This window comes from Archocentrus centrarchus, chromosome 3, assembly GCF_007364275.1.
Source record: "Archocentrus centrarchus isolate MPI-CPG fArcCen1 chromosome 3, fArcCen1, whole genome shotgun sequence".
NCBI lineage: Eukaryota > Metazoa > Chordata > Actinopteri > Cichliformes > Cichlidae > Archocentrus > Archocentrus centrarchus.
Window position 1 is genome coordinate 18,682,060 of NC_044348.1, and position 25,949 is coordinate 18,708,008.

General features: G+C 38.9%; 1 protein-coding gene across 1 annotated transcript in view; it reads left to right on the forward strand.

The window, feature by feature from the left end:
- Positions 1 to 25,949, forward strand: part of tcf25 (TCF25 ribosome quality control complex subunit) — a 28,522-nt gene that overhangs the window by 654 nt on the left and 1,919 nt on the right. The window contains exons 2-17 of the mRNA XM_030722140.1: positions 1,626 to 1,772; positions 1,879 to 1,935; positions 2,107 to 2,231; positions 3,251 to 3,316; positions 3,435 to 3,517; positions 4,607 to 4,737; positions 7,604 to 7,703; positions 9,616 to 9,709; positions 9,851 to 9,943; positions 11,621 to 11,726; positions 11,828 to 11,987; positions 12,193 to 12,280; positions 12,407 to 12,565; positions 12,739 to 12,829; positions 14,565 to 14,644; positions 14,745 to 14,820. Coding sequence (XP_030578000.1) covers positions 1,626 to 1,772; positions 1,879 to 1,935; positions 2,107 to 2,231; positions 3,251 to 3,316; positions 3,435 to 3,517; positions 4,607 to 4,737; positions 7,604 to 7,703; positions 9,616 to 9,709; positions 9,851 to 9,943; positions 11,621 to 11,726; positions 11,828 to 11,987; positions 12,193 to 12,280; positions 12,407 to 12,565; positions 12,739 to 12,829; positions 14,565 to 14,644; positions 14,745 to 14,820 — 1,656 coding nt within the window. The remainder of the gene's footprint in view (positions 1 to 1,625; positions 1,773 to 1,878; positions 1,936 to 2,106; positions 2,232 to 3,250; positions 3,317 to 3,434; positions 3,518 to 4,606; positions 4,738 to 7,603; positions 7,704 to 9,615; positions 9,710 to 9,850; positions 9,944 to 11,620; positions 11,727 to 11,827; positions 11,988 to 12,192; positions 12,281 to 12,406; positions 12,566 to 12,738; positions 12,830 to 14,564; positions 14,645 to 14,744; positions 14,821 to 25,949) is intronic.

Genomic DNA, 25,949 nt, shown 5'->3' on the forward strand with positions numbered 1-25,949 from the left:
GAGTGACTGTGGAGCCGTACAGGCACTGCCTTTTATACTGCCACTTATTGTGGCAAAAGGGTCGTTTTGTTTTTGCGTAGATGATTGCTGTAAATCAAGATAAGTTTAATATAACAAACTAAAACAAGTGCTTTGAAAAAAGTAACTGCTCCCTTCCTGATTTCTTTCTTTCTTTCTTTTTGCATATTTCACACCAACATGTTTCAGATCATCCAAACAAATCTATAGTATTAGACAAAGAGAACCTGAACACTTTTTAAAATATTATTTAATTTATTAAGGGATAAAAGCCATCCAAACCTAAGCCTGATTATTGCCAGACCTGTTGAATCAAGAAGTCACTTAAATAGAACCTATCTGACAAAGTGAAGTAGGCTAAAAGATCTCAAAAAGCTACACATCATGCCACGATCCAAAGAAACTCAAGAACAGCTGAAAAACAAAGTCAATGGCATCTATCAGTCCAAAAAGGGTTAAAAATCCATTTCTAAGGCATTATCCATAAATGGAGAAAACTTGAAACCATGGGGAACCTTCCCAGGAGTGGCCGGTCTACCAAAATTACTGCAAGAGCGCATCAGCGACTCATCCAGGAGGCCACAAGAAACCCAAAGCAACACCTAAAGAACTGCAGGCCTCACTTGTCTCAGTTAAGATGAGAGTTCATGATTCAACTATGAGAAAGAGGCTGGACAAAAATGGCACACAAAGGCTTGTTTCACATTTGCCAAAAAAAACCCCATCTTGATCCCCAAAACTTTTGGGAAAATGTGGACTGATGAGACAAAAGTTGCACTTTGTGGAAGGTTTGACTCTCGTTACATCTGGCATAAAATTAAGACAGCATTTCAAAAAAAGAACACCATATCAACAATTCAACATGGTGCTGGTAGTGTAATGGTCTGGGGCTGCTTTGTGGCTTCAGGACCTGGATGACTTGCCGCAGCTGATGAATCTGAATCAGAACTACTTTATTGATACTTTATTGGCCGAGTCATAGTTGGGAGATGCTTTGACACGACCTTAAACAGGCCGTTCATGCTTGAAAGCCCTCCAAATTAAACAATTCTACAAAGAAGAGTGGGCCAAAATTCCTCCACAGCGGTGTGAAAGACTCATTGCCACAGGTGGCACAACCAGTTGTTTAGAGGGCAAATACTTTTTCACAGGATTGTAACTTGTGTCAAGCTTAAGGACTTGATGGGAAAATGAAATATTTTTGTCACAGTTGCACCAGCATTAAAGGCTTTTTCATTTGGCAGCTCATTTCATATAAATGCTGCTTACGCTAATCAGTTGATTTCAATTGATTTAAATGATTCAGGATTCAGAATTATGAAGACCAAAAATCTGAACCCCTGCAAAAATGTATGCCACAATTCATGCCCAAGCTGTAGTTAAAAATTTATATGTATAGTCCTTGTTATTGTGAGCACAAACATTTTGTCTATTAAATGTTGTTTAATGTTGATGGTGTCGTAGCCGTGGCGCGTTTTCATTAAAAAATGTTGTGATGTTAGAAAATGGGACTGAATATTTTTCTCTTCTTGTTGCAATGCCCCACCTTGTTGTGATGTTTTTACTCACTTTGAGAGCTTTCAGTGCCAATCTCCCACTTTTACTAGATCGGTAATGCAGAGGCCGAAGGAGAGAAAATTTCACCTGACGAAGAGGCGGCGAAACCAGACAGAAACAAATCAAGTGATGCAGGAAACAATGACAATAGAGACGCAGACAAACCTGATCAAAAGCATGAAGGAGAGTCCACCAAGGTAAAAATGAAAACAAAGTGGTAGTGATGTATTTCTTCAGTCTTCTAGATTTGTGTAATTCTGATCTAATTGTGCATCTTTACATCATCTCAATTTTCTTTAACAGCCAGTTAAAAAGAAGAAGAAAAAGAAAAAGGCAAAAGTGACATCAGAAGAAGGACAGGTAATTTTTTAATTGCTTATCTTCCTAAAACTTATAAAATAACCCACACTATATATAATTAACGCTTCAGAGTCAGCAGCTACACTCAGTGTAGTTAAACAGTACGCATAACTTTGTCTCTTTTTGAATTGACTGTGTGTGTGTGTCTGTGTGTGATTTACTGACTTTCAGGAGACTGCAGCAGATGATAACATTGATTTATTGCTGGAAAACTTGGAGCAATCTAATGGTCTGAGTTTGCAAAATGATGATTCTGGAGTCTCTGACAGAAGGTCTGTGCTACATGTGGAGCACAGGTGAGGATACCAGCATGTTTCATACAGACAAAATAAATTGGATTTGCACACATTCTGATCATTTTTCATTGTCCAAACCTGACCAGCATGGTGGCAGAAGCATTTATCTTTACTTGCGTGCAAAAATGAGTTTTTTAGCGTACTGCATTATTGCAGTGTTACTATTTTGGCTACATTTAAGAGCTTTCATGTTTCAAAATAAATCAAATAAATTTTATGAGTCTAGAAAATTGTATTTGACAGCTGTGCACTGGTTAAAAGATGTGGTCAGTTTTTTGAACCTCAAACATAATTCGTGTGATTCTGAAATGCCGCCATGTGGTGGCACTTGGCTCACAGAAGAAAAGCGAAACATGATAAAGCTGCTAGTCTTACAGGATGTGCAACAGTTTAGCAATACAGAAGTGTAAAAAGTTAAAAGGCTTCTGAAAATGTTGCACATCTGGCCTCACAAGCATTGACTTCAGAGCGAGACGTTAGAGTATAACTAAAAAATCATCAGTAGCAAAGCATCTTTTCATGCTTCTTTTTTTGTGCATCCACACTGTTACAGAACAAGCACTTGCAGTTGGGTGTTTCCAAATAACTGTGCAAATTCTGCACAGATGTTTTATAATGTGGTGCGTCCTTAATATGATTACACATGTCTTTAATATGAGACATTTCCGCTGGAGTGTAGTTTTCCTGTGGCCTTCATGAGAACCTTATTTATTGCTGTCCACTCAAAAATATACAGTTAATCATGTGAAACTTGAGTGTCCCTGAAATTGGTAAATAATCACACTAGTTTTGTTTTCTGACTAATATAAAGTATAACTATGAATGGGGTGTGCCACTGGCATGATCATTTGAGCATTTTTGCATGGTCTCCAATGAACTTGTCTGCTATATTTATTTGAAATGCACTTTTTTGCTGGACTGACACATCTGAACAACCTTGGAAGGCATTTCCTCTGGTGGTTCACGTTGTTATCTGGCTTGTCAGGATTTGAATTTAATTTTCGGTGTTAACTCATCAGGAATCTCAACCCAGAGACAGAGCTGAAGAGATACTTTGGAGCTCGAGCTGTTCTAGGCGATCAAAGGTAAAAGCAAAACTAATGTGTGCATTTGCTTAGATTTAAATATTCAGTGCCATCTTTTATATCAATGTTCTTATATCATCTGTAGGGTAAAGTATAATCTTGTGCTTTTTTTTGTTAGACCTCGACAGAGGAACAGACAGTTTCACCGTAGCACCTGGATGACCGGTCCAAAGGACAGCTGGCCTCGCTTCAGCCGCCCAGGTAGACTTTTCTATATTTTATTGAATCATACAGAATTTTATAAGAAAATATTTGGTGATAATTTCAGGATGTGACAGTTGGTTTAATGAGTATTCTTTGTTGATATTGCGATCCACCCCACTTGACTGCTGTTTGGAACGAAAACACTATAAGCTTTGTAGTGACATTAGTGTAGCCCCTCTACAGCAGTTTATATCAATCAGAAGCTCTTGATATATTCAGTTTTAACTATACATAATACAAGCTGACAGGCACATAATTGTGTTAAGCTCTCGTACATGTTTCTTTATCTTGTAATTTGAAAGAATTACAATTATGGTAAAAGCCTTAAATTATGCTACTTGCAATAGATATTTAGATTTTGACAATATATTATGAGACAAATGCTGCCTGTGATACTGACATTGTAATAAAGACCATCTCTTTGTGAAACACTGAAAGTCACTGTTGATATATTGTGTAATTCTGTTTCGATTCGCTGTTTGAATCAAATTTTCCCCACAAATATCAATTTAGGGAGCTTGTTAAGTAAAAAAAAGTGCATTTCTGATATGTTCTGGCTCCCTCCAACTGTTCTTATTTAATATTTAGTTAAGTCATTGCCAGAAAGTGATTGTGTTTGGCACTACTGTTTTCACTCATAATGTCTTTAATTTTTTTTTTTAAGATTTATTAAATATTAGTTGTTTATCAGAGTAACATTAAATGTGACACGAAATCTAAAATTATTCATTTTGTTATAACAACCTTTGATCTAAATGGCATACAGCAGAGTGGTTTGTATGCTGTGTACCGTTCTGGAGGGCCGCACCAATAAGCTTATAAAGAGAGAAAACTGAGTAGAACTTACCTCCACAAGAGTTTCTCATGTGGCCCCTTAGGAAAATTAATTTCCCACCTTTGCTGTATCGGTTAAAGCACTTGTGAAGGTTATTTTACATTATGATGATTTACATGTGTGTGTGTGTGTGTGTGTCTTTACCTTTTACACGCCTGCTTTTTAGCTCTTTTAGCATTTTAGCTAAATGTGTGTGAGTTTTGCTTTTCATTTCTGTTTTTGTGTTCTGTTTTTGCTTGACGTCTCTATAGGAATCTCAATGACCTTACTGGAGACAAAGGATGGCATTCATTACTTCACTTTTGAGCACAGTCGGGACTACCAGCAAGTACAGTTCAAGTTCCTGGATGCAGTTGAATCCATGGATCCCAACAACATTGTGGTAAATAAAATCCTGATTATCCCTTCATCATGGCACCTGTTAGTGGGTGGGGTGTTTTTGGAAGCAAGTGAACATTTTGTCCACATAGTTGATGTGTTAGATGCACGAAAAATAGGCAAGCGTAAAGATTTGAGCAAGTATGACAAGTGCCAAAATGTGATAGCTAGATGACTGGGTCAGATCATCTCCAAAACTGCAGCTCTTTGGGATGTTCCCAGTCTGGAGTTGTCAGTATCTATCAAAAGTGGTCCAAGGAAAGAACGGTGGTGAACCAGTGACAGGGTCATGGGCAGCCAAGGCTCACTGATTATGAAGGCTGGCCTAGTGTCCAATGCTGACCCCTGTTACCTGCTGAAAGTGCCAACAATAGGCACATGAGCATCAAAACTGGACCACAGTGCAATAGAGAAAGGTGGCCTCTTCTGGCAAATCATGCTTTCTTTTACATTACGTGGATGGCTGGGTGCATGTGCATCGCTTACCTGGGGAACACCTGGCACCAGGATGCACTATGAGAAGAAGGAAATCTGGCAGAGGCAGTGTGATGCTTTGGGTAATATTCTGCTGGGAAACCTTGGTCCTGCCATCCACGTGGATGTTACTTTGACACGTACCACCTACCTACCTACCAATACCCAAGTATTGTTACAGACCATGTACATCCTTTCATGGAAATGGTATTCCCTGATGGCTGTGGTCTCTTTCAGCAGGATAATGCACCCTGCCACAAAGCAAAAATAGTTCAGGAATAGTTTGAGGAGCACAGCAATGGGTTTGAGGGGTTGACTTGGCCTCCAAATTCCCCAGGGAGAATGTTTATTTCCCGATCAGTCGGCAGTTGGTTGCTGGAGGTTGCTGGCAGTTGCTGGGTGAAATTAGTTGGACAGAGGGATAGAGAGCTGTACTGAAAACCACCTTGCAATTGCTGACTGTGAAAAGTGTAACACAAACTGGAAACTGAGAATGATGGCCTGAAAGTTTCACCTGTACCTAGTTGGTACAGATATAAAGCACAGCTTTTACTTTGAAGGCAAATGTTCTGCATTTCCAGTTTTTGTTGCGCTTTTTCCGACTTTTACTACCTCTCAGCCAGGGTTATAATAGTTTTGGATTTTACATTATAGTTTAGTTTTAGTTAGTTTTTACTTTTTTTTCTCTAATTCAGTTAGTTTTAATTAGTTTTCAGAGTGGTTTTGCTCGTTTTTATTAGTTTTTATTTTTGGTTTCATGCTTAGTTTTAGTTAGTTTCAGTTAGTTTCAGTATTAGTTTTAGTATTTTCATACCTAATCAGGTGCAAGATTCAAGGCGCAAAAGTGACTATTGTGTAATGAAAACTTGACAAAAGATACAGTTTAAAGAAATATAGTCAACAACCAACTGTTCACAAGACATGCTAAATTTGTGTAATATTAAGGACACACATGAGCATAATCAGGGAGAAACAAAGAAAAACATGAACTCCCAAACTCAATAAATTCTACAATAAACTCCACAATAAACTTCAGCATCAGTGCAGCAGATTAATAACGCCTACATGTGGTGTTAAACAAAAACAAACTCTTTGAAGGAGTCAAAGCTCAAATCCAGCTGCATCCTGATGTTCTCACCACCTGAAGCTGCTTCTGTTTTGGAGCTAGCTTGGTTAGATGCTCGCTAATTAAACCTGCAGGGTCTTTGCGGCCTCTGTACACAACCTACAGAAGTTGCCGACCTCATGTCCGCATTTATGCTTGTGTAGCTGGATTGTGTGTGTTAATTACCTTGTGGTCGTGTGCAGGTGTTTGTACTCAAAGAACCTCCATACGGGACTCGGCAGACCGCAGCCATTACTTTGCGGACCAGCGCGGTGAGCGCACGCACATGCGCACTCACACAGTTGTCCTGTGGCGCTCCCAGCTTAAACTCGGAGAGCGGAAACAATGATTTCATATCAATCCACAAGGCTTAAAAACCCCCCCAAAAAAACAAGTAAATGAAAGTAAGTTTATCGATTATTTCAGTTAGTTTTAGTTAGTTTTGTAAACTCACAATTCAGTTTTAATTAGTTATCGTTTTTTCCTTTTAATTATAGTTTTTATTTATTTCAGTTAACGACAATGTTTTTTCAATTTCAGTTTTCGTTATTTCGTTCGTTTTCGTTAACTATAATAACCCTGCTCTCAGCAAGTAGTGAGGGACTGGTTGTAGACAAATCTGCAATCTGCTAACAACCAAAGCAATCACAAGAAGGTTTTTGGTGCAGCATATATTTTGTCCCCTTTTTGACCAATTTCAGCTAGTGTCAGACACCAACTGCCAACCAGCTGAGGGAAAATACATTTTTCCCCAGCAAATGGGGTTTGCCAGGAGGTTGCCAGCCAGTCTCTAGGGCTGTGTAAGTGAGGCCTTACATGACCTCATTAAAAGCATGATCTAGTTTCAAGTGAAATTGAATACAGCATGGTCATTTTTCAATTATGGTCCAATTTGAAGTAAAAAAGACTGTAAAAGCAGGGTAAATATTTGGGTACCTCCCTTATGAGTGCCAGGTTGCTACAGTATGAGCAAACAGTGTCCTTGGTTTTTCACCCCTTGTTTGTGATGTCTGGTTTCCAAAAACTAAGATGCAGAGTGCCAAAAAAAAAACTCTGCTTGAGGCTTCAAAACAGTTTTACAAAGCAATGGGTGATACAACAATACACTACATCCAGTTTTTTTTTTTATACAGTATGTGTTGGCCACAAATATCACTGTGCTTGTTACTGAGCAGGCCATACTTTACAATGATCTGCATCACACAATGGGGGTTCTGAAAACACACCCATATGTCTGTCTCCATCTTTATCAGTTTGACAGTTTTTATTTTTTGTTTGTTTTTTTTTGCAGGCCCTGCTTCAGCTTAACCCCTACCACATTGATTCCTTGCTGCAACTTTCAGATGTCTGTCGCATACAAGAAGATCAGGAGATGGCCAGGGACCTTATTGGTGAGGATCACTGGCCTCTCTAAGAACATGTTTAGTGCCCTCTAATGATTAAAAATACTGCTCAACAATTTTCCATTTTAAAAGAGGATACCCAGGAATCCACTGTACTCAACCACAATCTGTTAAGAGCCAATGATGCTTGTAGCTTGAAGGGAAACTGATGGTGGGCAAGTGTATGATGGTGATTCATTCAGATATCCTTATACTATAATGAAATTAGGAACCTAAACAGGGTTGTGCTTTATTCGGTTGTGTGATCTGTACCCAGCCTGGCTTTCTCATCTCAGTGACTTAATACACAAGCTCTTTTTATTCCTTTTTTTTCCCCTTGTCGTAGACACAAGATTTTGGCTCAGACATGAAATGCAGCCTGTCTTCAGGCATTATTCTGCCTTTGAAGTGCATGTCTGGTTTTTTGTATCACTAAGAGGACCAGGCATAGAGTGTACATTTTTTTTTAATATTAACTGATCACTTAATTTGTTTTGTTACACGAATACCTTTAGAACTCAAGCGTTTTATATCCCATTACTTTAAGTATGTTGCTCTTTAATCATGATATTATCTATAATTACTTGTCATCATTCATAATATGAGACACCACCACCCAACCATACACAAACAAATTAATCTACCAGTAATGATTATTATGTTTTAGTATACATTTATTTATACAACCCCATTTTCCAAAGTGTGAGCAGTCATCAGTGCAGTCCAAAAAAAAAAAAAATTCTAATAAAAAAATGAGTTATGTAGAACCACAGGATCATCACTACAACAGTTGTAAAATAATGTTAACTCGATTCATACTCAGGAGGCCACTTTCACTTAAGACGTAAAATACACAAAACATTTACTATAATATTTTTTATTTTTTTTTATTTTCTATTTTGGGAAACCACATTGTGAACATATTACAAACTGTTGAAAGAGTCCAGGAGCCTATTTGATGTAATTGTTTCCAAATTGTTACTTACTGGAAACATCTGGGGCACTTTTAATCAAAAAATAAATAAATAAAATAAATATGGTCCTCCAAACTTTCGAGCTGCTGAAATCCTGTGAAGCAAAATTTGGGGGATTTCAAAAGTTCAGGTAACATGACACGGTGCTAATTATGGTCCTGTCACTGTTTTTTCTTAAATCTGTTATTGTCATTAAATTGAGTACAAACTTTTATTTTTCAACAAGCAACTAAATTTATCAGCTTCAACATTTCATATTTTGTCTTTGAAAGAATTAAAAGTAAATACAGTTTTTACATCATTTGTAAATCATTGTTTGTATTAATATTTAAAACACTACTTCCCTCAAAGTAGTGTTGTATCGTAATCTAATCACTCAGTGTGCTGTGGCATCTTTACAACGTGCAGGCCATCTGAATTTAAGTGTCGGGTAATTTAAAGGTACAGTGGTCAGTTCATTTCAAACCTTTAACTGATTTGGCAGGTTGATCATTATTTTAAGTACAGTAGTATGTCTTAGATTTGTCAGTATATTGGTACACACAACATTAAACGCATTGTTGTCAAGTTACTGATTCTTATTTTTTCCTCTTGTCTATCTTTATAATTGTGGTTATTTCTGAGTTCAGCATGTGCCCTTGTGTACTGTGAGTGAACAAACCAGCCACTGTTAACAAGTCAAAGTTCATGCAAAGAACAATGCTAGGTTTATTTTCACAGGCCCCATCCTCAACATGTTATCTGAAATAGCTTATGTAGAAGACTTTAATAAAGGACATTTGTCTTCTTCCTTGCGTGATTTCATGTAAGATGAAGAACTTCTGGTGCATTCAGGTTCCAAAACCTTGCAGGTGGAACAGTGCAGTGTTGTATACCTATTATTGCTGCTTCATAAAGGAGTAGTGCCATTTCCTGTGTAAAAATGTAATTTTTTTCTTTTTTCTCAGAGCGGGCCTTGTACAGCTTTGAGTGTGCTTTTCATCCTTTATTCAGTCTGACATCAGGCACCAGCAGACTGGATTATCTGAGACCAGAAAACAGGTTGGTTCTTCTTGTTTTTGTTACACGTTATACTTTTCTGAAACATCATTTGGACTCTACAGTATCGTTTTCAACTTAAATTATATTTTTATGAAATGATTGAACTCAGCAATTCAGTAATTCAATATCCGCTGTTTGCAGAGCATTTTATCTGGCTCTGTATAAGCACATGATGTTCCTGGAGAAGAGAGGATGCCCAAGGACAGCTTTGGAGTACTGCAAACTGATCCTGAGGTATGAAAAAATCTTAAGAAGCGGGAGAAGACCAGCTATACAGTTAGATATGCAATAATAATAAACCCACACTCTCCCCCATTCATATTTCGAACAAAAACTCAGCTTTAACTCAGTGTGTTAGATATTACTATGTTACTGGTCTTTTATGACTAATTTACAGTTATGTGAAATGGAGTCTTCACAGGACTCTCGGCAGTAAATACACCCCATGTTTCAACAGCTTGTAGAACCACCGTCAGTAGCAATAAATTTATGTAATCGTTTTCTGTCTTCTATGACTATCAGTTTCTCATGTCATTGTGGAGGAATTTTGGGCCACTATTCTGTACAAAATTGCTTTAGCTCATTGGTATTTACGCGCTTTTGGTTATTGGAATGTCACGGTGACTGCAAAAACCTCAGTTTTCCACACAGCTGCATAGAGTCCAGTGAAAACATACTTTTTCAAATGACTGTAACTACTCTTTTAACATTATCATTCACCAGCAGTCTCTTTCTGCACAGTGAGAGGGTGCACGTTTAAACACTGTTTCAGTGTGTCTGTTGTGTCTTTACATGAAAAAATATCACATAAATTACTTGCTAGATAAACAAAAAGAAACCTTATTCCCTTTTATAAAGTAGACACTGAACAGACAAATTTGGTTGGGGCACCTTTTTTATGTGTGCTAATGTGGTGAGACTGTCTACTGATAAAGATCAAAGATGCACTCAGAATTATTTACAGGGTATAAAAAGAACTGTACATGTGTTTCAGACAAGGAGTCTTTCTATGCTTTTTCCCATTCATTCAGATGATACAGTGAGATTCCTGCTGATGTTGGGTGCCATCTATTACATGGAGTACATTACATTTTCTCAATGATATAATCCAGCGTTACTTTATGTTTTTATATGTCATTACCTCTTGTCTCATGCTGTTAAAGGTACCATTTACCAAAGAGCTGTTCCCTCACACTGCTGCTATTAGCTTGATCTTTGTAGCCTGTTCATGTAATCTATATTTTTGTGATTTTTCGTCAAATTCTGGCTTCCTGCTTTAATGTTCTGATCTGTAAAGCAGCAGTGTGGAAATAAAAACCACTCTCCCTTAATCACCCACATTTATTAAGTCACTGTTTGCTTTAAGAGAATTTTAATGAAAGTATTGTTTGAAGAAGTGCCACACATACAGTATATGATACGATTAAAGAAAATAGCAATAATTTTATCTGTTTTGATGTTTTTCATACAAACTTTATTTGTTTTTATGATCGTGGTTGTTCTTAGGTCAAAAAGAAAAAAACAATACTTGAAGTTTGATGTGAACAAACGTTTATTTATTGTAAGTAGCTATGTTTGCACATTGGATTAGTAACCACCTTCTGGTTAGTTCAGTTGTTTATCTACCCCAGTGTCAAAATTTACTCAGGAAGCAAACAGCAGAACAATGGTGTTCTGGAGCGATCTGGTTTCTGATGTCTTATTTAGTCACAGTGTGACAGTTTAAAATTAAGCTAAATATCAGTTATGACCAACAGTGATGTGCAAAGTCTGAAACACTAAAACACTGTGAACAACTGAGATTGTGGTGTGATATTTTTGTTTGTGCTTAGTTTAAGATATATGGTCTTTCTTTCTTTGTCAGTGAGTTGCATGATTATTTGATACTGATCTTTCTCCCACTTTTATTAGTTTGGATCCGGACTCTGACTCTCTTTGCATGCTCCTGCTCATTGATTTCCTGGCAATTCGTTCCAGAGAGTACCAGGCTCTCCTTCAGTTATATCAGGACTGGGAGGTAAAGTGTGCAGTTACATTCAGTGTGCGTGTGTGTGTGTGTACGTTGGTGTGCCACTGTTACCTTTTCAGCCTGTCACAGAAATTGTTTTTGCTTTTCAGGAGCACAGAAATCTGTCTCAGCTCCCAAACTTTGCATTCTCCACTGCCCTCTGCTATTTCCATTTAAGTCAGCAGGACAATGTGGATCCTGAAGAAAGTTGCAGACTAAGACACAAAGCTGACCAGCTGCTACAGAATGCTCTCATCATGTTCCCTGGAGGTTGGACCCTCAGCAATAAATGCCACACCATTTATACAGCAGCATAGTGTATAAATAGTCATTCTTCAGTCAGCTTTTCATATTCTAAGGCATAATTGAAATAATTTTTATAACAGCAAAGATTGTTACCATTCACCATGTGTGGAAAGTGTAAATTTGTATTTCTCCACCTCTGCTTTACTTTTTTCCCCCATCTTCCCTACAGTCTTGATGCCTTTACTGGATCTGTGTACTGTGCAGGCAGATGCCACAGTCACCTCTCACAGCTTCTTTGGCCCAAAGAGCCAGATAGGGTAATGTATACTCTTTATGTTCCAAACTATTGCGTAATCCAGCTTTTATAAACACAATATTATTTTTTTTTTCCTCCACCTTTTCTACCCTAACGTTAAAGCTCATTGTACTTCCTTCACCTGTAGGCAGCTGCCAGCCCTAGCTGAACTGACAGGTCTGTATGTGGGGAGAACTTACACCCTGTGGAGGGAGGCAGCAGTGATGCTTTGGCTGGAAGAGACTGTGAAAGAAGTGCTGCGTCGAGCTGATGCCAAAGACCCTCTAGTGGAGGACTGCCAAAACAAGTAAGTTTTTTTTTTTTTTTTTTTTTTTTTACATTAAAGGTATTCATTAATGACAAAGGGAAAAATTAAATGTAAGGCTGTAAGACACTTCTGGGTTTTATCTCTTCACTTAGTGTTCCTTTAATTAAAAGAAAATGCCTCTCAAAGCCTTCACTTTTGTGTCTATGTAATAGGAGAAAGCAGAGGTACCAAAGTGCACCAAGGAACATCCATCGCCATGTCCTGCTCTCTGAAATCAAAGAAGCCACCTCAACTCTGCCTCTGGTAAGAAACAATCACCATCTGCGCTTCAGCTTCTTCTATTCTGAGAACTTGCACACAGCAAAGCGCAAGCCCAGTGCAGTGAAAGAAACTCTTGCATGCCATGATTTTTGTTTTTTTTTTCCCCATTTCTTTTTTTACCAAATGTTTTCAGTTACTTTACCCTGAGCAGGGGAGTGAACAGTGTGAGACATCACGCTGATAAAGGCGAGATAGCAGAGACCACACTCCAGTAAATCACTATTCACTCATCCTACAGTGTCCTCAGTCCCCCCTCCAAGAGCAATAAGAGTTTAAAGATTTCATTATTATTCATGAATCTTCACATGGATAATTTTATATATTTTCCTATGTGAAGTTTTCCACATATGCCGTTAATCTCATTCTCTGTGATGTGCTTATGAGCGCATGTCCTGTTTTCCAATGGTCCTTGAATTATATGTAAGACTTCATGTTACACAAAGGTTCTATGGATCAAATTTGAGATCAGAGTGATATGCATATTAAAAACAGATCTACTCTTCCGTAAATATAACCATGTGACAGTTTTTCATTTCAATTCAAATGTTTTTATATAATACTAAATCACAACATAATTCATCTCTGGGCACTTTACATAGTGAGATCATCAGTTTACAATGTCATGTGGAGAAACAATTACCTATGAGCAAGCACACGGCCGCAGTGGGGAGAAAACGCTTTCTTTGAACAGGAAGAAGCCTCTAGCAGAACCGGAGTTGAATGGGTGGTTAGGGTTTGCATATGCGATTGCAAATCCATGAATCACCTACTTTGGTGCAAATGTGATGGGTCACTGGAGAGGCAACAACAAGACAATCCCCAAAATGGGACTGGTTTTGCTGGGTGTGGCCACAGACCATTGCTTTGTCCTTATCCCTCCTTATTTTTCCCTAGTTTTGCTTTTTGTTAGTGTCCTGGTCACTACTGGGAACATGGGACAGCCTATCAGGTTGCCCCGGTAGTCCAGATCCTGTATGATGTTCCATGATAAGAAGGTTTAGAAGGTCTTAAGAGTGTGGAGGAGATGCCAAGATACCGGCTGTTACACAAGGAAAGTTACATAGAAGGGCATCAGTCCAACAGAAGTACTGGTATCTGTCCCGTTATGCAAGGAGGAGCAGGAAGAGCAGTGCCAGAGCCCTATAAAACCTCCCATGGGCTACTCATGCATTTTTCCAAACTATCTGAAATGGACTCATGAAGGTGGTGTGAGGTCCCAGCATCCTTTAGTGGGACCCATGCTCACAGACCAGCACCTTCCAGCTCAGTTGGCATCAGAATTGGCAGCTCATCCACTGGTGCCCCATTCTCTTCTTCTCTGATGAGAGCAGTTTCACATTGAGCACATGTGGAGAGACCATGGAAATTGTTATGCCTATAACAGCATCTGTGAAGAGATGTTTCATAATGGTTTGCGTTTGCTAACTAGACAGATTGATATCCCTGAAGTTTAATTGACTTATATTATACTGTAATGATAAAGTGGTCCCTTAATTTTTTGATCAGTTAGCAATGCACTGTAAGTTTTTGTTTGTTTGTTTATTTTGTTTTGTTGTTGTGTGTGGGTTTTTTTTGTTTATTTCTTTTAGAGAAGAGAGAGGCCAGACACCAGACTAATGAAAATTCATTGTCCATTATTCTTCACACACTGCATTTGAAAACTATTCTATAATCATTTCTATTCTATAATCATTTATTTGGTTTGTTTCACCCTCAGGAGGTGACCACTCAGCCTGTGATGGGATTTGACCCTCTGCCCCCACTCGACTCAGTGATATCATATACCCGACCAGCAAGGTAATTGAAGATACATGCATGCCAATTTCTTATTATTGTAAAAAAAAAAAAAAAAAAACTTAATGGGTTTTGTTTTGTGTTTTTTGGGGTCTGCATATAGGCAGCGCGTTGGTCCATCCAATGAGAGTACATTTTCTCTGTTTTTCCGGTCATTGTTGCCAAACTTTAACCTTCAGGTGAGTTGCATGTGTCAGGCAAGATGAGTTTTTTTGGCAGTGTTTGGGGTCTCTGTCTGTCTGTCTGTCTGTCTTGGATTTTATATGAATTAACACTTATCAGGAAGCTTTTATTGTAGTTGTAATGATTTGTCATTAAATTAAATCTTCCCCTGACCTCCCACTCCTCTGTTTGCACTGTGTTTGCCACACAGACATGCAACAAAGCCGGTTTCACTGTCACACAGAGAGAGACACACACAACAAAACAGAAAGGAGAGGACTAGGGGCCTATACCAGGAAGCAGGTTAAGCTAACAACTCTGGGGGTTTTTTTAACCCTAAAATGAGGGAAACTCGAGTTTTCAGTTTCAGAAAGAGCGCTAACTTCAACTCTGAGTCAGTTCCCAGGATAACAGACTCTGTGAACCTAACCTGCTTGCTGGCAGGTTTTATCCAACAAACTGAGTGTCTCTCTGACTCCTCCCCTCCTGCTGCACCTGAACCACCTGTCTGATGCTCCGAGTCATTTCCTCATTCATAAAATGTCTGTCAGAGCATCAGAGGAGCGAAGTCATCTGCAGATGTTTGTTTCTACAAGCACTGAAATCCCAATTAGACGTTAGTTTGTTATTTTTGTACATGAAGCTTTTACAGTCGTTCACTCTTCAACAGGTTGTAAAGACGGAGACAGCGACGATGTCGTGGATTTCTAATGAGCGCAGCTGCAGCTGTCAGACTGTCAGTCAGTTCCTCTGAAACATTTACTGTAGTTACTGTAGCATCACTGTTACATCACACTGATTTGAATGGAGCTTTAGACACAGAACACACTAATGATCGATCATTGATCATTGGTTGTGTTGTAAAAGGTCACTGACAATGTTTGATCTTGGAGATGATGTGAATGTTTGAGTGAAGATGAGGTTGAAATGATTTTAAGGCTTGAAAACTGAACTAAATGGATTTAAAGTGACTTAAATGTTAACATTTTGAAAGTTATGATGTCTGTAATTAATCTCAACATATTTTCCACTGAAAATCCCCTAAATCAGTGATCATAGGCTCTATAATGGATCCACATACCGCATCCGAGTCCACCTGCACAGCAGAAGGATCCTAATGGATCAGGATCACGGATTCAGATAAGGTCCAGATCCAGTTCAGGCTCCAGTCATTTCCCAACTCATCCAGTCCGGATCCGTTTATAATGGATTCATTTTCCCAACACAATCTGCATTCTTTAATTAAAATGTCTCATCCTCCCAAACCTGCACTGAAATATTTAAAACCTATAAAGCTGAGACATTCATTATAACATGTTTGTAATGAATGTAAAGTTTTACCAATAAAGGCAGACTTGGAAAGCTGCCTTGCATGTTTTCAGCAAAATATGAAACTATGGCTAACCTCTGACCGTTAACAGTAACTCAGTGAACCATCGCTGCTGTGGCTGTCAGAGAGCCGTCATCTATCAGTGAAGCTGATCTCAGATCAGATTAGAAATGCTTAAACTGAAAATATTAAATTAGATTTTCTGTAAGTCTCATTACTCATTTTTATCCAGTAATGGCAGAAATAAGTGTCTGTGTGGGTTCTCTCTGTGTACTCTGGCTTCCTGCACGGGGTTAGGTTAATTGGTGATTCTAAAATGACTGTAGGTGTGCATGTGAGCATGAATGATTTTCTGTCTTTATGTGTTAGCCCTGCAGCAGATTGATGACCTGTCTGGGGGTGTACCTCATCTTTTTGCCCTATGACAGCTGGGTTAGGTTTCAGCCCAACCATGACCCTGAATCTGATAGGTGGAAGAAGATGGATGAATGGATGGATGACATTCAGTTTAACTGTAATTAAACTGTGAATTTGAACAAGGCCCTTCTCAAACTCAAGAGCATACTCCGCTGTGACATCTGAAAATGGCTGCATAGGATTTAAATACCAGAAAATACAAATAAAGGACCCATAGTCTGCATGTGGTGACACCATGTGATTAAGCTATAAGCCCTACACACAAAACTCATTTGTATCTTTAGAAATTATGTGAGTACAGTTCATAATGAATCATTATGAACTGGCGTGTTCAGAGGACTGTAAAGTGATTTAATTATGTTCTTTTTGATACTCTGATTTCCTGCAACGATCTCTGTTATTGAGTTTACTTTTCAAAATCACTGAAAGAGCACAAAGGTTTGAATAAGAGTGGCTCTAGAGAAGGGTAGCTCCCATTGAAGAGACCTGAACTTCAACAGAAGAATTTAAATTTTTTCCTGAAAGATGGGACTTTAAAAAACTGTTAGTTCATTTTTTATCCTTATAAGGAATTATTTTCATAATTAATTATTGTGAATGAATTTGGTGTCAGGTCGGAGATTTAACAAAAAATGTATGGCTTTCACCTCCTGACAAGAACAAAGTTTAGCAGCCTCTGTTCTGTGCTGTGACAGTGTAATTATGAGAAAAAAAAATCAAACTAGAAACACAAAATATAGAGATGTTTATTCTTCCTTTAAAATATTTGATGTTTGAGGCAGAAATAGCTGAATACAGTGACTCACTCACTTGCCTTCCCAAGCAGTCGTTGGGTCTGACATGTTCTTATGACTGTCGTACCTCCTCCAAAGCAAACCCCAGTTTAACGTTCAACCCCCACCACCCCGAAAGACTTGATGCATATCAAACGCCTTTTTTTTTCTTTTTTCTTTTTTTTTAATGACTAAAACAGAGATACACAGATGCACCCATTGAATAGCATTGCCCTGCAGGGCTGAGCTGGGAAAACATTTTAACACACATCTATGACTGATGGAATATTTCCTCTTAAGGCTCATGGTTACCCTGAGGGGGATTACAATCAAAGAAGGCATATGACCTTGTCACAGTTAATTCTGTCCACCATTTCCAAGTTAGAAAGAAAACAACATTCACAAAGTGCAACGTTGTTTGTCTCAGTGTCTCAGCTTTCTGTTTAATAATGAAGATCAGTGCTGATATTTATTCATTATTAATTTACTGGGTACATTTATAAGCCAAGTTAATGGTTTTCTTTCCATTTTGGCATTTTGTTAATCTTGATTGCCAGCTGTATTTGTAAAAACAGCATTGTTGGAAGATGTCTGTAGCTTATCCTGTTCAGCTGTTAATGCGTGAACACGGAACCATTTTCATCCCTTATCACACAAATCAACTTTAAAGCTTGCCAAACTTTAAAATTTTAAAACTGTGCAGTCATTCCCACAGCATACACTGCGTACACTGTTTGTCCTTATAAACTAAATTTGGTCACTTGTTACACATTTGTAGTTAATTGTGTTTCAGACATTTTGGATTTTTTTTTTTTCAGTGTATTTTAATAGTAGGAACTTGTTTAGTTAATCGCATTAATTTAAATGTCAGAACTTGGAGGCTTCATTACGTACACTGATAAAATTCATTAGGAAGTTTATTTCTAACCTTCCTATTGATATCAGCAGCGAAACAAGACGTAAGCAAATAATGAGAGATAAATGAGCGGGGAGAGCTCTGAGTTATATCTCATTATTTTCTTACATCTTGTTTGTGTAACAACTTCATGGCAAATATTTTTATGCTGGGGAGGACAGTCAGACATGAAATAATTTTTTTCAGTTGCATTCAGATCAGCAAAAGCATCGCCTGGAGTTTTCCCTGCAGTTACCTCTCTAGGTGCCTTTTAAAGTCTTTCAGCCAGACAGTGCTGCAGTAGTACTTTACACAGTAACTGTAATCTTGGCCTTTAACTAGAAAAGCTATTCCAAGGGTGTGATTGTTGCAGTCTGAGACAGCAAGCTGAGACAAAAACAAACGAAGTGGTTGTCGTGAGGGAAAAGTGAAAGCACATGAATAATTTGATTTCAACAATATAAGCCTCAGTATGGGTAGACTTTAAATGTGTAAATGGTGGATTAAAAAAAAAAAACAATCAAGAAACAAACAAAAAAAAGTCACCATTTATGGATTTTTGTGACATGCTAAAATACAGTTTGTGTTATGTTAGCATGTTTGGCCCTATAATTAAAATGGATCAACACTAAGTTGATGGCAGACTGCACAAGATGTAACTCTTTAAGGGGTGGAGATATCAAGAGCAATAGGAATATGCATTGTCCTAGCATCAATTTCTGTGGCGTTCCTTTGACACGCAAGAACATTGTGTTAAAAGCAGTAATTTCATCTACTGGGGATTAAAAAGTATATAAAAAAGTGTGCACTGCTCTTCACAAAAATGCATGCTGATCATAAAAACTCAGATGCTGCAGAAAAGGGGAGCATGTTCAAAGGCTTCTTATAGTTCATAACATACTGCAATCTAAATGTTGCACTTTTACATCACAAATGCATGTGGATTTAATCAAAGATGCTGCATTTGAAAAGAGTAACTTTTCAACTTTGGGTCCTCTCAAGATTGTAGCAGACATCATTGGGCAATACTGTAGACATATACACATCTGTGTGAAAATGGTATCGGATGAGTTCATTGAAAGCAGGAAATATACTGAACTCATTTTGACCTTATTTGGTTACTTTTCTGCAAATAAAAACTTAAAGAAGAAATTTAACTTTTTTTTTCGTAATATGCGAAGGTGATTGTTGCAAAGGCCCCACATCCACTTGGTGCTCTTAAAGGACTTCTCTGGTGCCACATTGAGCACGATTATGTGCCTGGTTTATGTCCAGTTTTCCAATGACTGACCTGCTGAATATGAATCTCCTCATTGGTCTTATTGTCTCCTTCCAACTACTGCCACTTTAAGATGCAGTAAATGTATGGGAAACACCCACACATTGAGTTAAACATCGTTTGTCAGCTATACTGTACATGTTTAGTGTTAACGGATGTGCCTGAGGCATGTTTCCATCAGGACAGTTCCATCTGTGTTATCCACTTATGGGGAGGAAGAGATACAATATGGATAAAGGAAATATAGTTAAGAGTTTAAGATCTAAAAGAAGAACTTGGAAATAAAGTAGAATTAAATTTCTGAAAAACAACATAACATTATGTTTGATAACATAACCCTGACATCAGTTGTATTGCGGCATATATTATTTAAACATCTTACCAAATGCCACTGTAGGCTAAGGTGTGTGTATACTGAAGACGCGTCATGTCATTACTCATTGTGGACTTTATTGCTCAATTTCACAAGTTTAAGAAAGCAAACACTTACTTTGTTGATTGCATTTCATATCACCGTGCAATGGCACTTCCAGCGGAGATGATTAAACGGTCAACAGAAAAGTTGCTCACCCCGCACAAGATCCAGGTCATGCCATGCATCTGCACACACTCAATAATGCCACCACACCCAAAGTGCCACCCACAAACCAGATGTCACCACGTCCACACATGGCAGCACAATAGGCTAAGCTATCAGAAAGAGAGAAAAGTAATATGGCTCCTATATTCCAGACCCAAATTATTTCATAGAAAGAATTCACCGCCATTAATGTAGAAGACAAAGTACAAAATGAATAAAAATACATTGCTGAAAATGTCAAAATAAGCAATTCAATTTTATGTCCACATGCAACATATCCAAGTCTTCACTGCCTCTCCGCTTCCTGCAGAAGGCAGAATTTGGTTATCGGCCGGTCCAAACAACTGGTCTTAGTTTTAATTCGAACATTTCATACAAGTCAATTTTTATCCTGAACAGTATCCACAATTCATCCTGTAATCCAAGTGTTGCAGGGTGCCATAGCATCCACTAGAACCACAAGATCTCCTGCAACAAAGTTTCTTTTTGCAGTATTCCACTTCTGTCGCTCCTGAAGCCAAGGAAGATACTCTCTCACCCAGCGTTTCCAGAACAAATTCGACATGTACTGCACTTGCTTCTAACAACAACGTGCATAAACATCTTCCTTCTTGAACAAACCTGGCTGTGATTTCAGCAAAAGCAGATGGTTAGGATTCCAGGCCTACAAGTCTTGAGGATCTGTTATTGTTATTCCCTTTGTTATTGGATGGCTATTAACAATTGCTTCAGCCTCACAAAACACTGTCACCAAACCTTCTTCATCCAGGTTCTGGGTCCTTAAAATAGAATTTAACACATTACAGACTAACCGAATCAACCTCTCCCAAGCACCTCCATGGTGTGATGCTGCTGAGGGATTAAAAACCCATTTCACACCCTTTTGCAGCAGCATGTCATTAAAGAGGTTGTTGTTCAGTCTCTCCATAGCCACTCTCAATTCATGTTCAGCACCCACAAAGTTGGTACCATTATCTGAACAGATTTCAAGAACTTGACCACGTCTTGCTATGAATCTTCTAAGACCGTTAATAAAAGAATCTGTGTCTAACGATAACAGAACTTCAAGCTGTATGGCTCATATTGCCAAGCATGTAAAAATGAGCCCTGACCTCTTGACCACAGCTCGTCCACAACAAATGGTCCAAAACAATCCAAACCAACTCGAGTGAAGGGAGGTTCATCAGGAGTTACTCTGTTTTGTGGAAGGTCAGCCATTTTTTGCTGTCCAGGTGCAGCAGATAATCTACAACAGATTACACATTTTGCCAAAACTTTTCTGATGGCAACACAAGCACCAGGTATCCAATATTTCTGACGCAAGTGGGAAAGCATATGGTTTTGTCCACCATGGCCTGTTTCTTGGTGTACATGATGGAGAATTAGACTGGAGACATGTAGATCTTTATTCAGTATAACTGGATGTTTTGTTTGAGCTGACATGGCTGCTCTACTAAGCTGCCCCCCCAACCCTAATAAGACCATCATTCAAGATTGGGTTAAGCTTGTAAAGATGGCTTGTCTTCCTTACACACTCTCCTGGCCAGTTCTTTGGGAAATCTTGTTTTTTGGCAAACCCTGATTACTGCAGACTCAGCCAAAATCATATCTTGTAAGCACAGAACAACCTTTAGCACTTGAGCCTTGACATCTTTCATCCTGACCTCTAGTTCTTTCTCCAGCTGCTCAGCACTTAGATCTAATTCAGAAAGTGTTTCTCTCAACAACTTTCGATGTCGTACCAAGAACAGCAACAAGGTCTTAAACTTGAGAAGCCAACTAACAGCCCTTTTAAGGCTTATAAGGGTCTCTACTGGACTGACCTGTCCAGCTTGAGTAGCATTCACCGCCACTACTTTGACCTCAGGATCTTCATCAGAAAGGTCTTTAAACAGCTCAGGGTTTTTCTCAGGTTCACGCAAAAAAGTCAGGACCACAGAGCCATTCACCAGTCTTTAACAGTGTCTGAACCTTTGCACCTCTGGAGGCTAAATCTGCAGGATTGCTTGATGTATTCACATACCTCCATTGGGATGCATCCGACAGTTTGAATATCTCTGACACTCTGTTTGCCATGAAGATTTTAAATCTTGACGTCTCATTTTTAACATACTTCAAAAGAAAAGTGCTGTCTGTCCAGAAGACAGACTCTTGAAGGTCCATTTGTAACTCTTTCTTCAATAACTTGTCCATCCTGCTATCAACCACTGCAACAGTTAGCTCCTTATGAGAAATAGTGACAGGTTTCAGAGGAGCTACACGTGCCTTGCTCATGACAAACTAGCAATGAGACTGCCCACTGTTGTTATGAAGTAGCAAGTAGGACACAGTACCAAATCCTTCTTCACTTGCATCTGCAAAGTGGTGAAGCTGACCAGAGACAAGGCAACCAAAGTCACCAGGGTTTAAACACCTACTGACTTCCCAGGTCTCAAGATTCGATTCAGTTCAATTCAATTCAAATCAATTCAATTCAATTTAATTCCAATTTCAAATTCAATTTCAAATTCAATTCAATTCAATTTTATTTATATAGCGCCAAATCACAACAAACTGTCGCCTCAAGGCGCTTTGTATTGTGGGTAAAGACCCTACAATAATACAGAGAAAACCCAACAGTCAAAACGACCCCCTATGAGCAAGCACTTGGCAACAGTGGAAAGAAAAAACTCCCTTTTAACAGGAAGAAAACTCCAGCAGAACCAGGCTCAGGGAGGGGCAGTCATCTGCCGCGACCGGTTGGGCTGAGGGGAGAGAAAGACATGCTGTGGAAGAGAGCCAGATGACAAAGGTCCTCTAACCAAGACTTAATTGGAACTTTCTCAGCATAGCCATCAGCCAGCATCTCAAACATGAATGCAACATAATCCAAGTGATATGATGAATCTTTATTCAAACGTTTTTAGACTCAATACATGGTGCTCCACAACTGCCTTGTTGTTTGGCATTCTGATGCAACTTTGTCTTAATGGCAAACCAATACTGCAATGACCATCGATGAGCTTAGCAGACCCTGAGTCAGAATCAATTAAGCACTCATCCTCCCTTGATAAGCCAGATTGTTCATCCTGTGGGGTTTCAGGAAAATCAATCTTGAGCTGCTTCATCCAAAGCTCATCAAGCCTTGCCACAGAAATCCGATTTACTGTGATGACTGGTTGTAAACAGTGATGACTAATCTGACAGTCTCCTCACAGTGGACCATTTACCGTCCAACCCAGGATGGTTTTGATTGCACAGGGACCCCCACGCACCCCACGAATTGCCTCCCATGGCTCTAAAGCTCGAGGTACATTTGTGCCAATCAGAAGGTCCACATCTGCCTCAATTTCTGGTTTCTCAGTTGTGTCTCAAGTGCGGCCATCTTTGGAGATCCTTTGAGTGCGGAATATTACCTCTAATAACAGGCATACTTCTTTGGTAAAAATCAGGTAAGCTACAAAAGTTGTCAGAATTAAACCCAGCAACTTCCAAATCTGACAACATGTAACTGTCCACCACTTTCTCCTGTCCCATAGTTCAAAGAAGAATTCCCATTTTCTTTCCTGTAACCTTAAGTTGATTCATTAATCGCTCTTTACAAAATGAAGAAGTGCTTCCTGGATCCAAGAATGCATATGTGACAAAAAGCTTATTTCCTCTTTTGGATTTCACCTTAACATGCAGAACAGAAAGTGTACAGTCCTGATCACCAGCTCCAGTCAGGCTGCTGGACTGAACTGACACGACAGCACCTTCTATTGGTATTTCTGAGCCATTATTGGCCTGAGTTGATCTCCTTTGTTTTTCTTTGGAATGGAAATGTATGAGTGGACATGGATAAGTGCAGTTTGGACATCTCTGGCAGCCATTCTTTTGTGGCTTCCAAAACAGCAGTTTTATGTTTCTTAACACTATCAAACCAAGCAATTTTCTTGTTCATCAGGAGGAAGCATAGAAATAACACCACTATTTAGTTCCTTTGCTTCTTTAAACAAACTTGATATATTTTCAACATACAGTGGGTAATGAAAGTATTCAGACCCCTTTAAATTTTTCACTGTTTCATTGCAGCCATTTGCTAAAATCAAAAAAGTTCATTTTATTTCTCATTAATGTACACTCAGCACCCCATCTTGACAGAAAAAAACCCCAAAATGTAGAAATTTTTGCAAATTCATTAAAAAAAAAAAAGAAAAACTGAAATATCACATGGTCATAGTATTCAGACTCTTTGCTGTGACACTCATATGTAACTCACATGCTGTCTATTTCTTCTGATCCTCCTTGAGATAGTTCTACTCCTTCATTGGAGTCCAGCTGTGTTTAATTAAACTGATTGGACTTGATTAGCAAAGGCACACACCTGTCTATATAAGACCTCACAGCTCACAGTGCATGTCAGAGCAAATGAGAATCATGAGGTCGAAGGAACTGCCCAGGGAGCTCAGAGACAGAATTGTGGCAAAGCACAGATCTGGCCAAGGTTACAAAAGAATTTCTGCAACACTCAAGGCTCCTAAGAGCACAGTGGCACCATAATCCTTAAATGGAAGAACTCTTCCTAGACCTGGCCGTCCAGCCAAATTGAGCAATCGTGGGAGAAGAGCCTTGGTGAGAGAGGTAAAGAAGAACCCAAAGATCGCTGTGGCTGAGCTCCAGAGATGCAGTAGGGAGATGGGAGAAAGTTCCACGAAGTCAACAATCACTGCAGCCCTCCACCAGTCGGGGCGTTATGGTAGAGTGGCCTGACGGAAGCCTCTCCTCAGTGCAAGACATATGAAAGCCCACATAGAGTTTGCCAAAAAACACATGAAGGACTCCCAGACTATGAGAAATAAGATTCTCTGGTCTGATGAGATGAATATTGAACTTTTTGGCGTTAATTCTAAGCAGTATGTGTGGAGAACACCAGGCACTGCTCATCACCTGCCCAACACAATCCCAACAGTGAAACATGGTGGTGGCAGCATCATGCTATGGGGGTGTTTCTCAGCTGCAGGGACAGGACGACTGGTCGCAATTGAAGGAAAGATGAATGCAGCCAAGTACAGAGATATCCTGGAAGAAATCCTTTTACAGAGTGCTCAGGACCTCAGACTGGGCCGAAGGTTCACTTTCCAACAAGACAATGACCCTAAGCACACAGCTAAAATAACAAAGGAGTGGCTTTGGAACAACTCTGTGACCATTCTTAACTGGCCCAGTCAGAGCCCTGACCTAAACGCAATTGAGCATCTCTGGAGAAACCTGAAAATGGCTGTCCACCAACGTTCACCATCTAACCTGACAGAACTGGAGAGGATCTGCAAGGAAGAATGGCAGAGGATCCCCAAATCCAGGTGTGAAAAACTTGTTGCATCATTCCCAAGAAGACTCATGGCTGTAGTAGCGCAAAAGGGTGCTTCTACTCAATACTGAGCAAAGGGTCTGAATACTTATGACCATGTCAGTTTTTATTGTTTTAAAAATTTGCAAAAATTTCTACATTTCTGTTTTTTTCTCTCAAGATGGGGTGCTGAGTGCACATTAATGAGAAATAAAATGAACTTTTGATTTTAGCAAATGGCTGCAATGAAACAAAGAGTGAAAAATTTAAAGGGGTCTGAATACTTTCCATGCCCACTGTATGTTTGCACCTTTTCAGCATTATAAGTACTTTGCATTAGGTCTTTAATTTCTTTAATCAGACCTTTGATCTTCCTCATTTTTACCTGACCTTGTTCTTGGAGTCTTTCTAATTTATGTTCAAAAGCCTTATGTGTAAGCTTCGTTTGCCTCTTTTCATTTATAATATTCAACCCGGTATCATTTAACTCCATTTCATCGACAGAATAATCCACAAATACCTGCTATTTTACCCAAATCATAGTGTCTCATTTTAACACAGCAC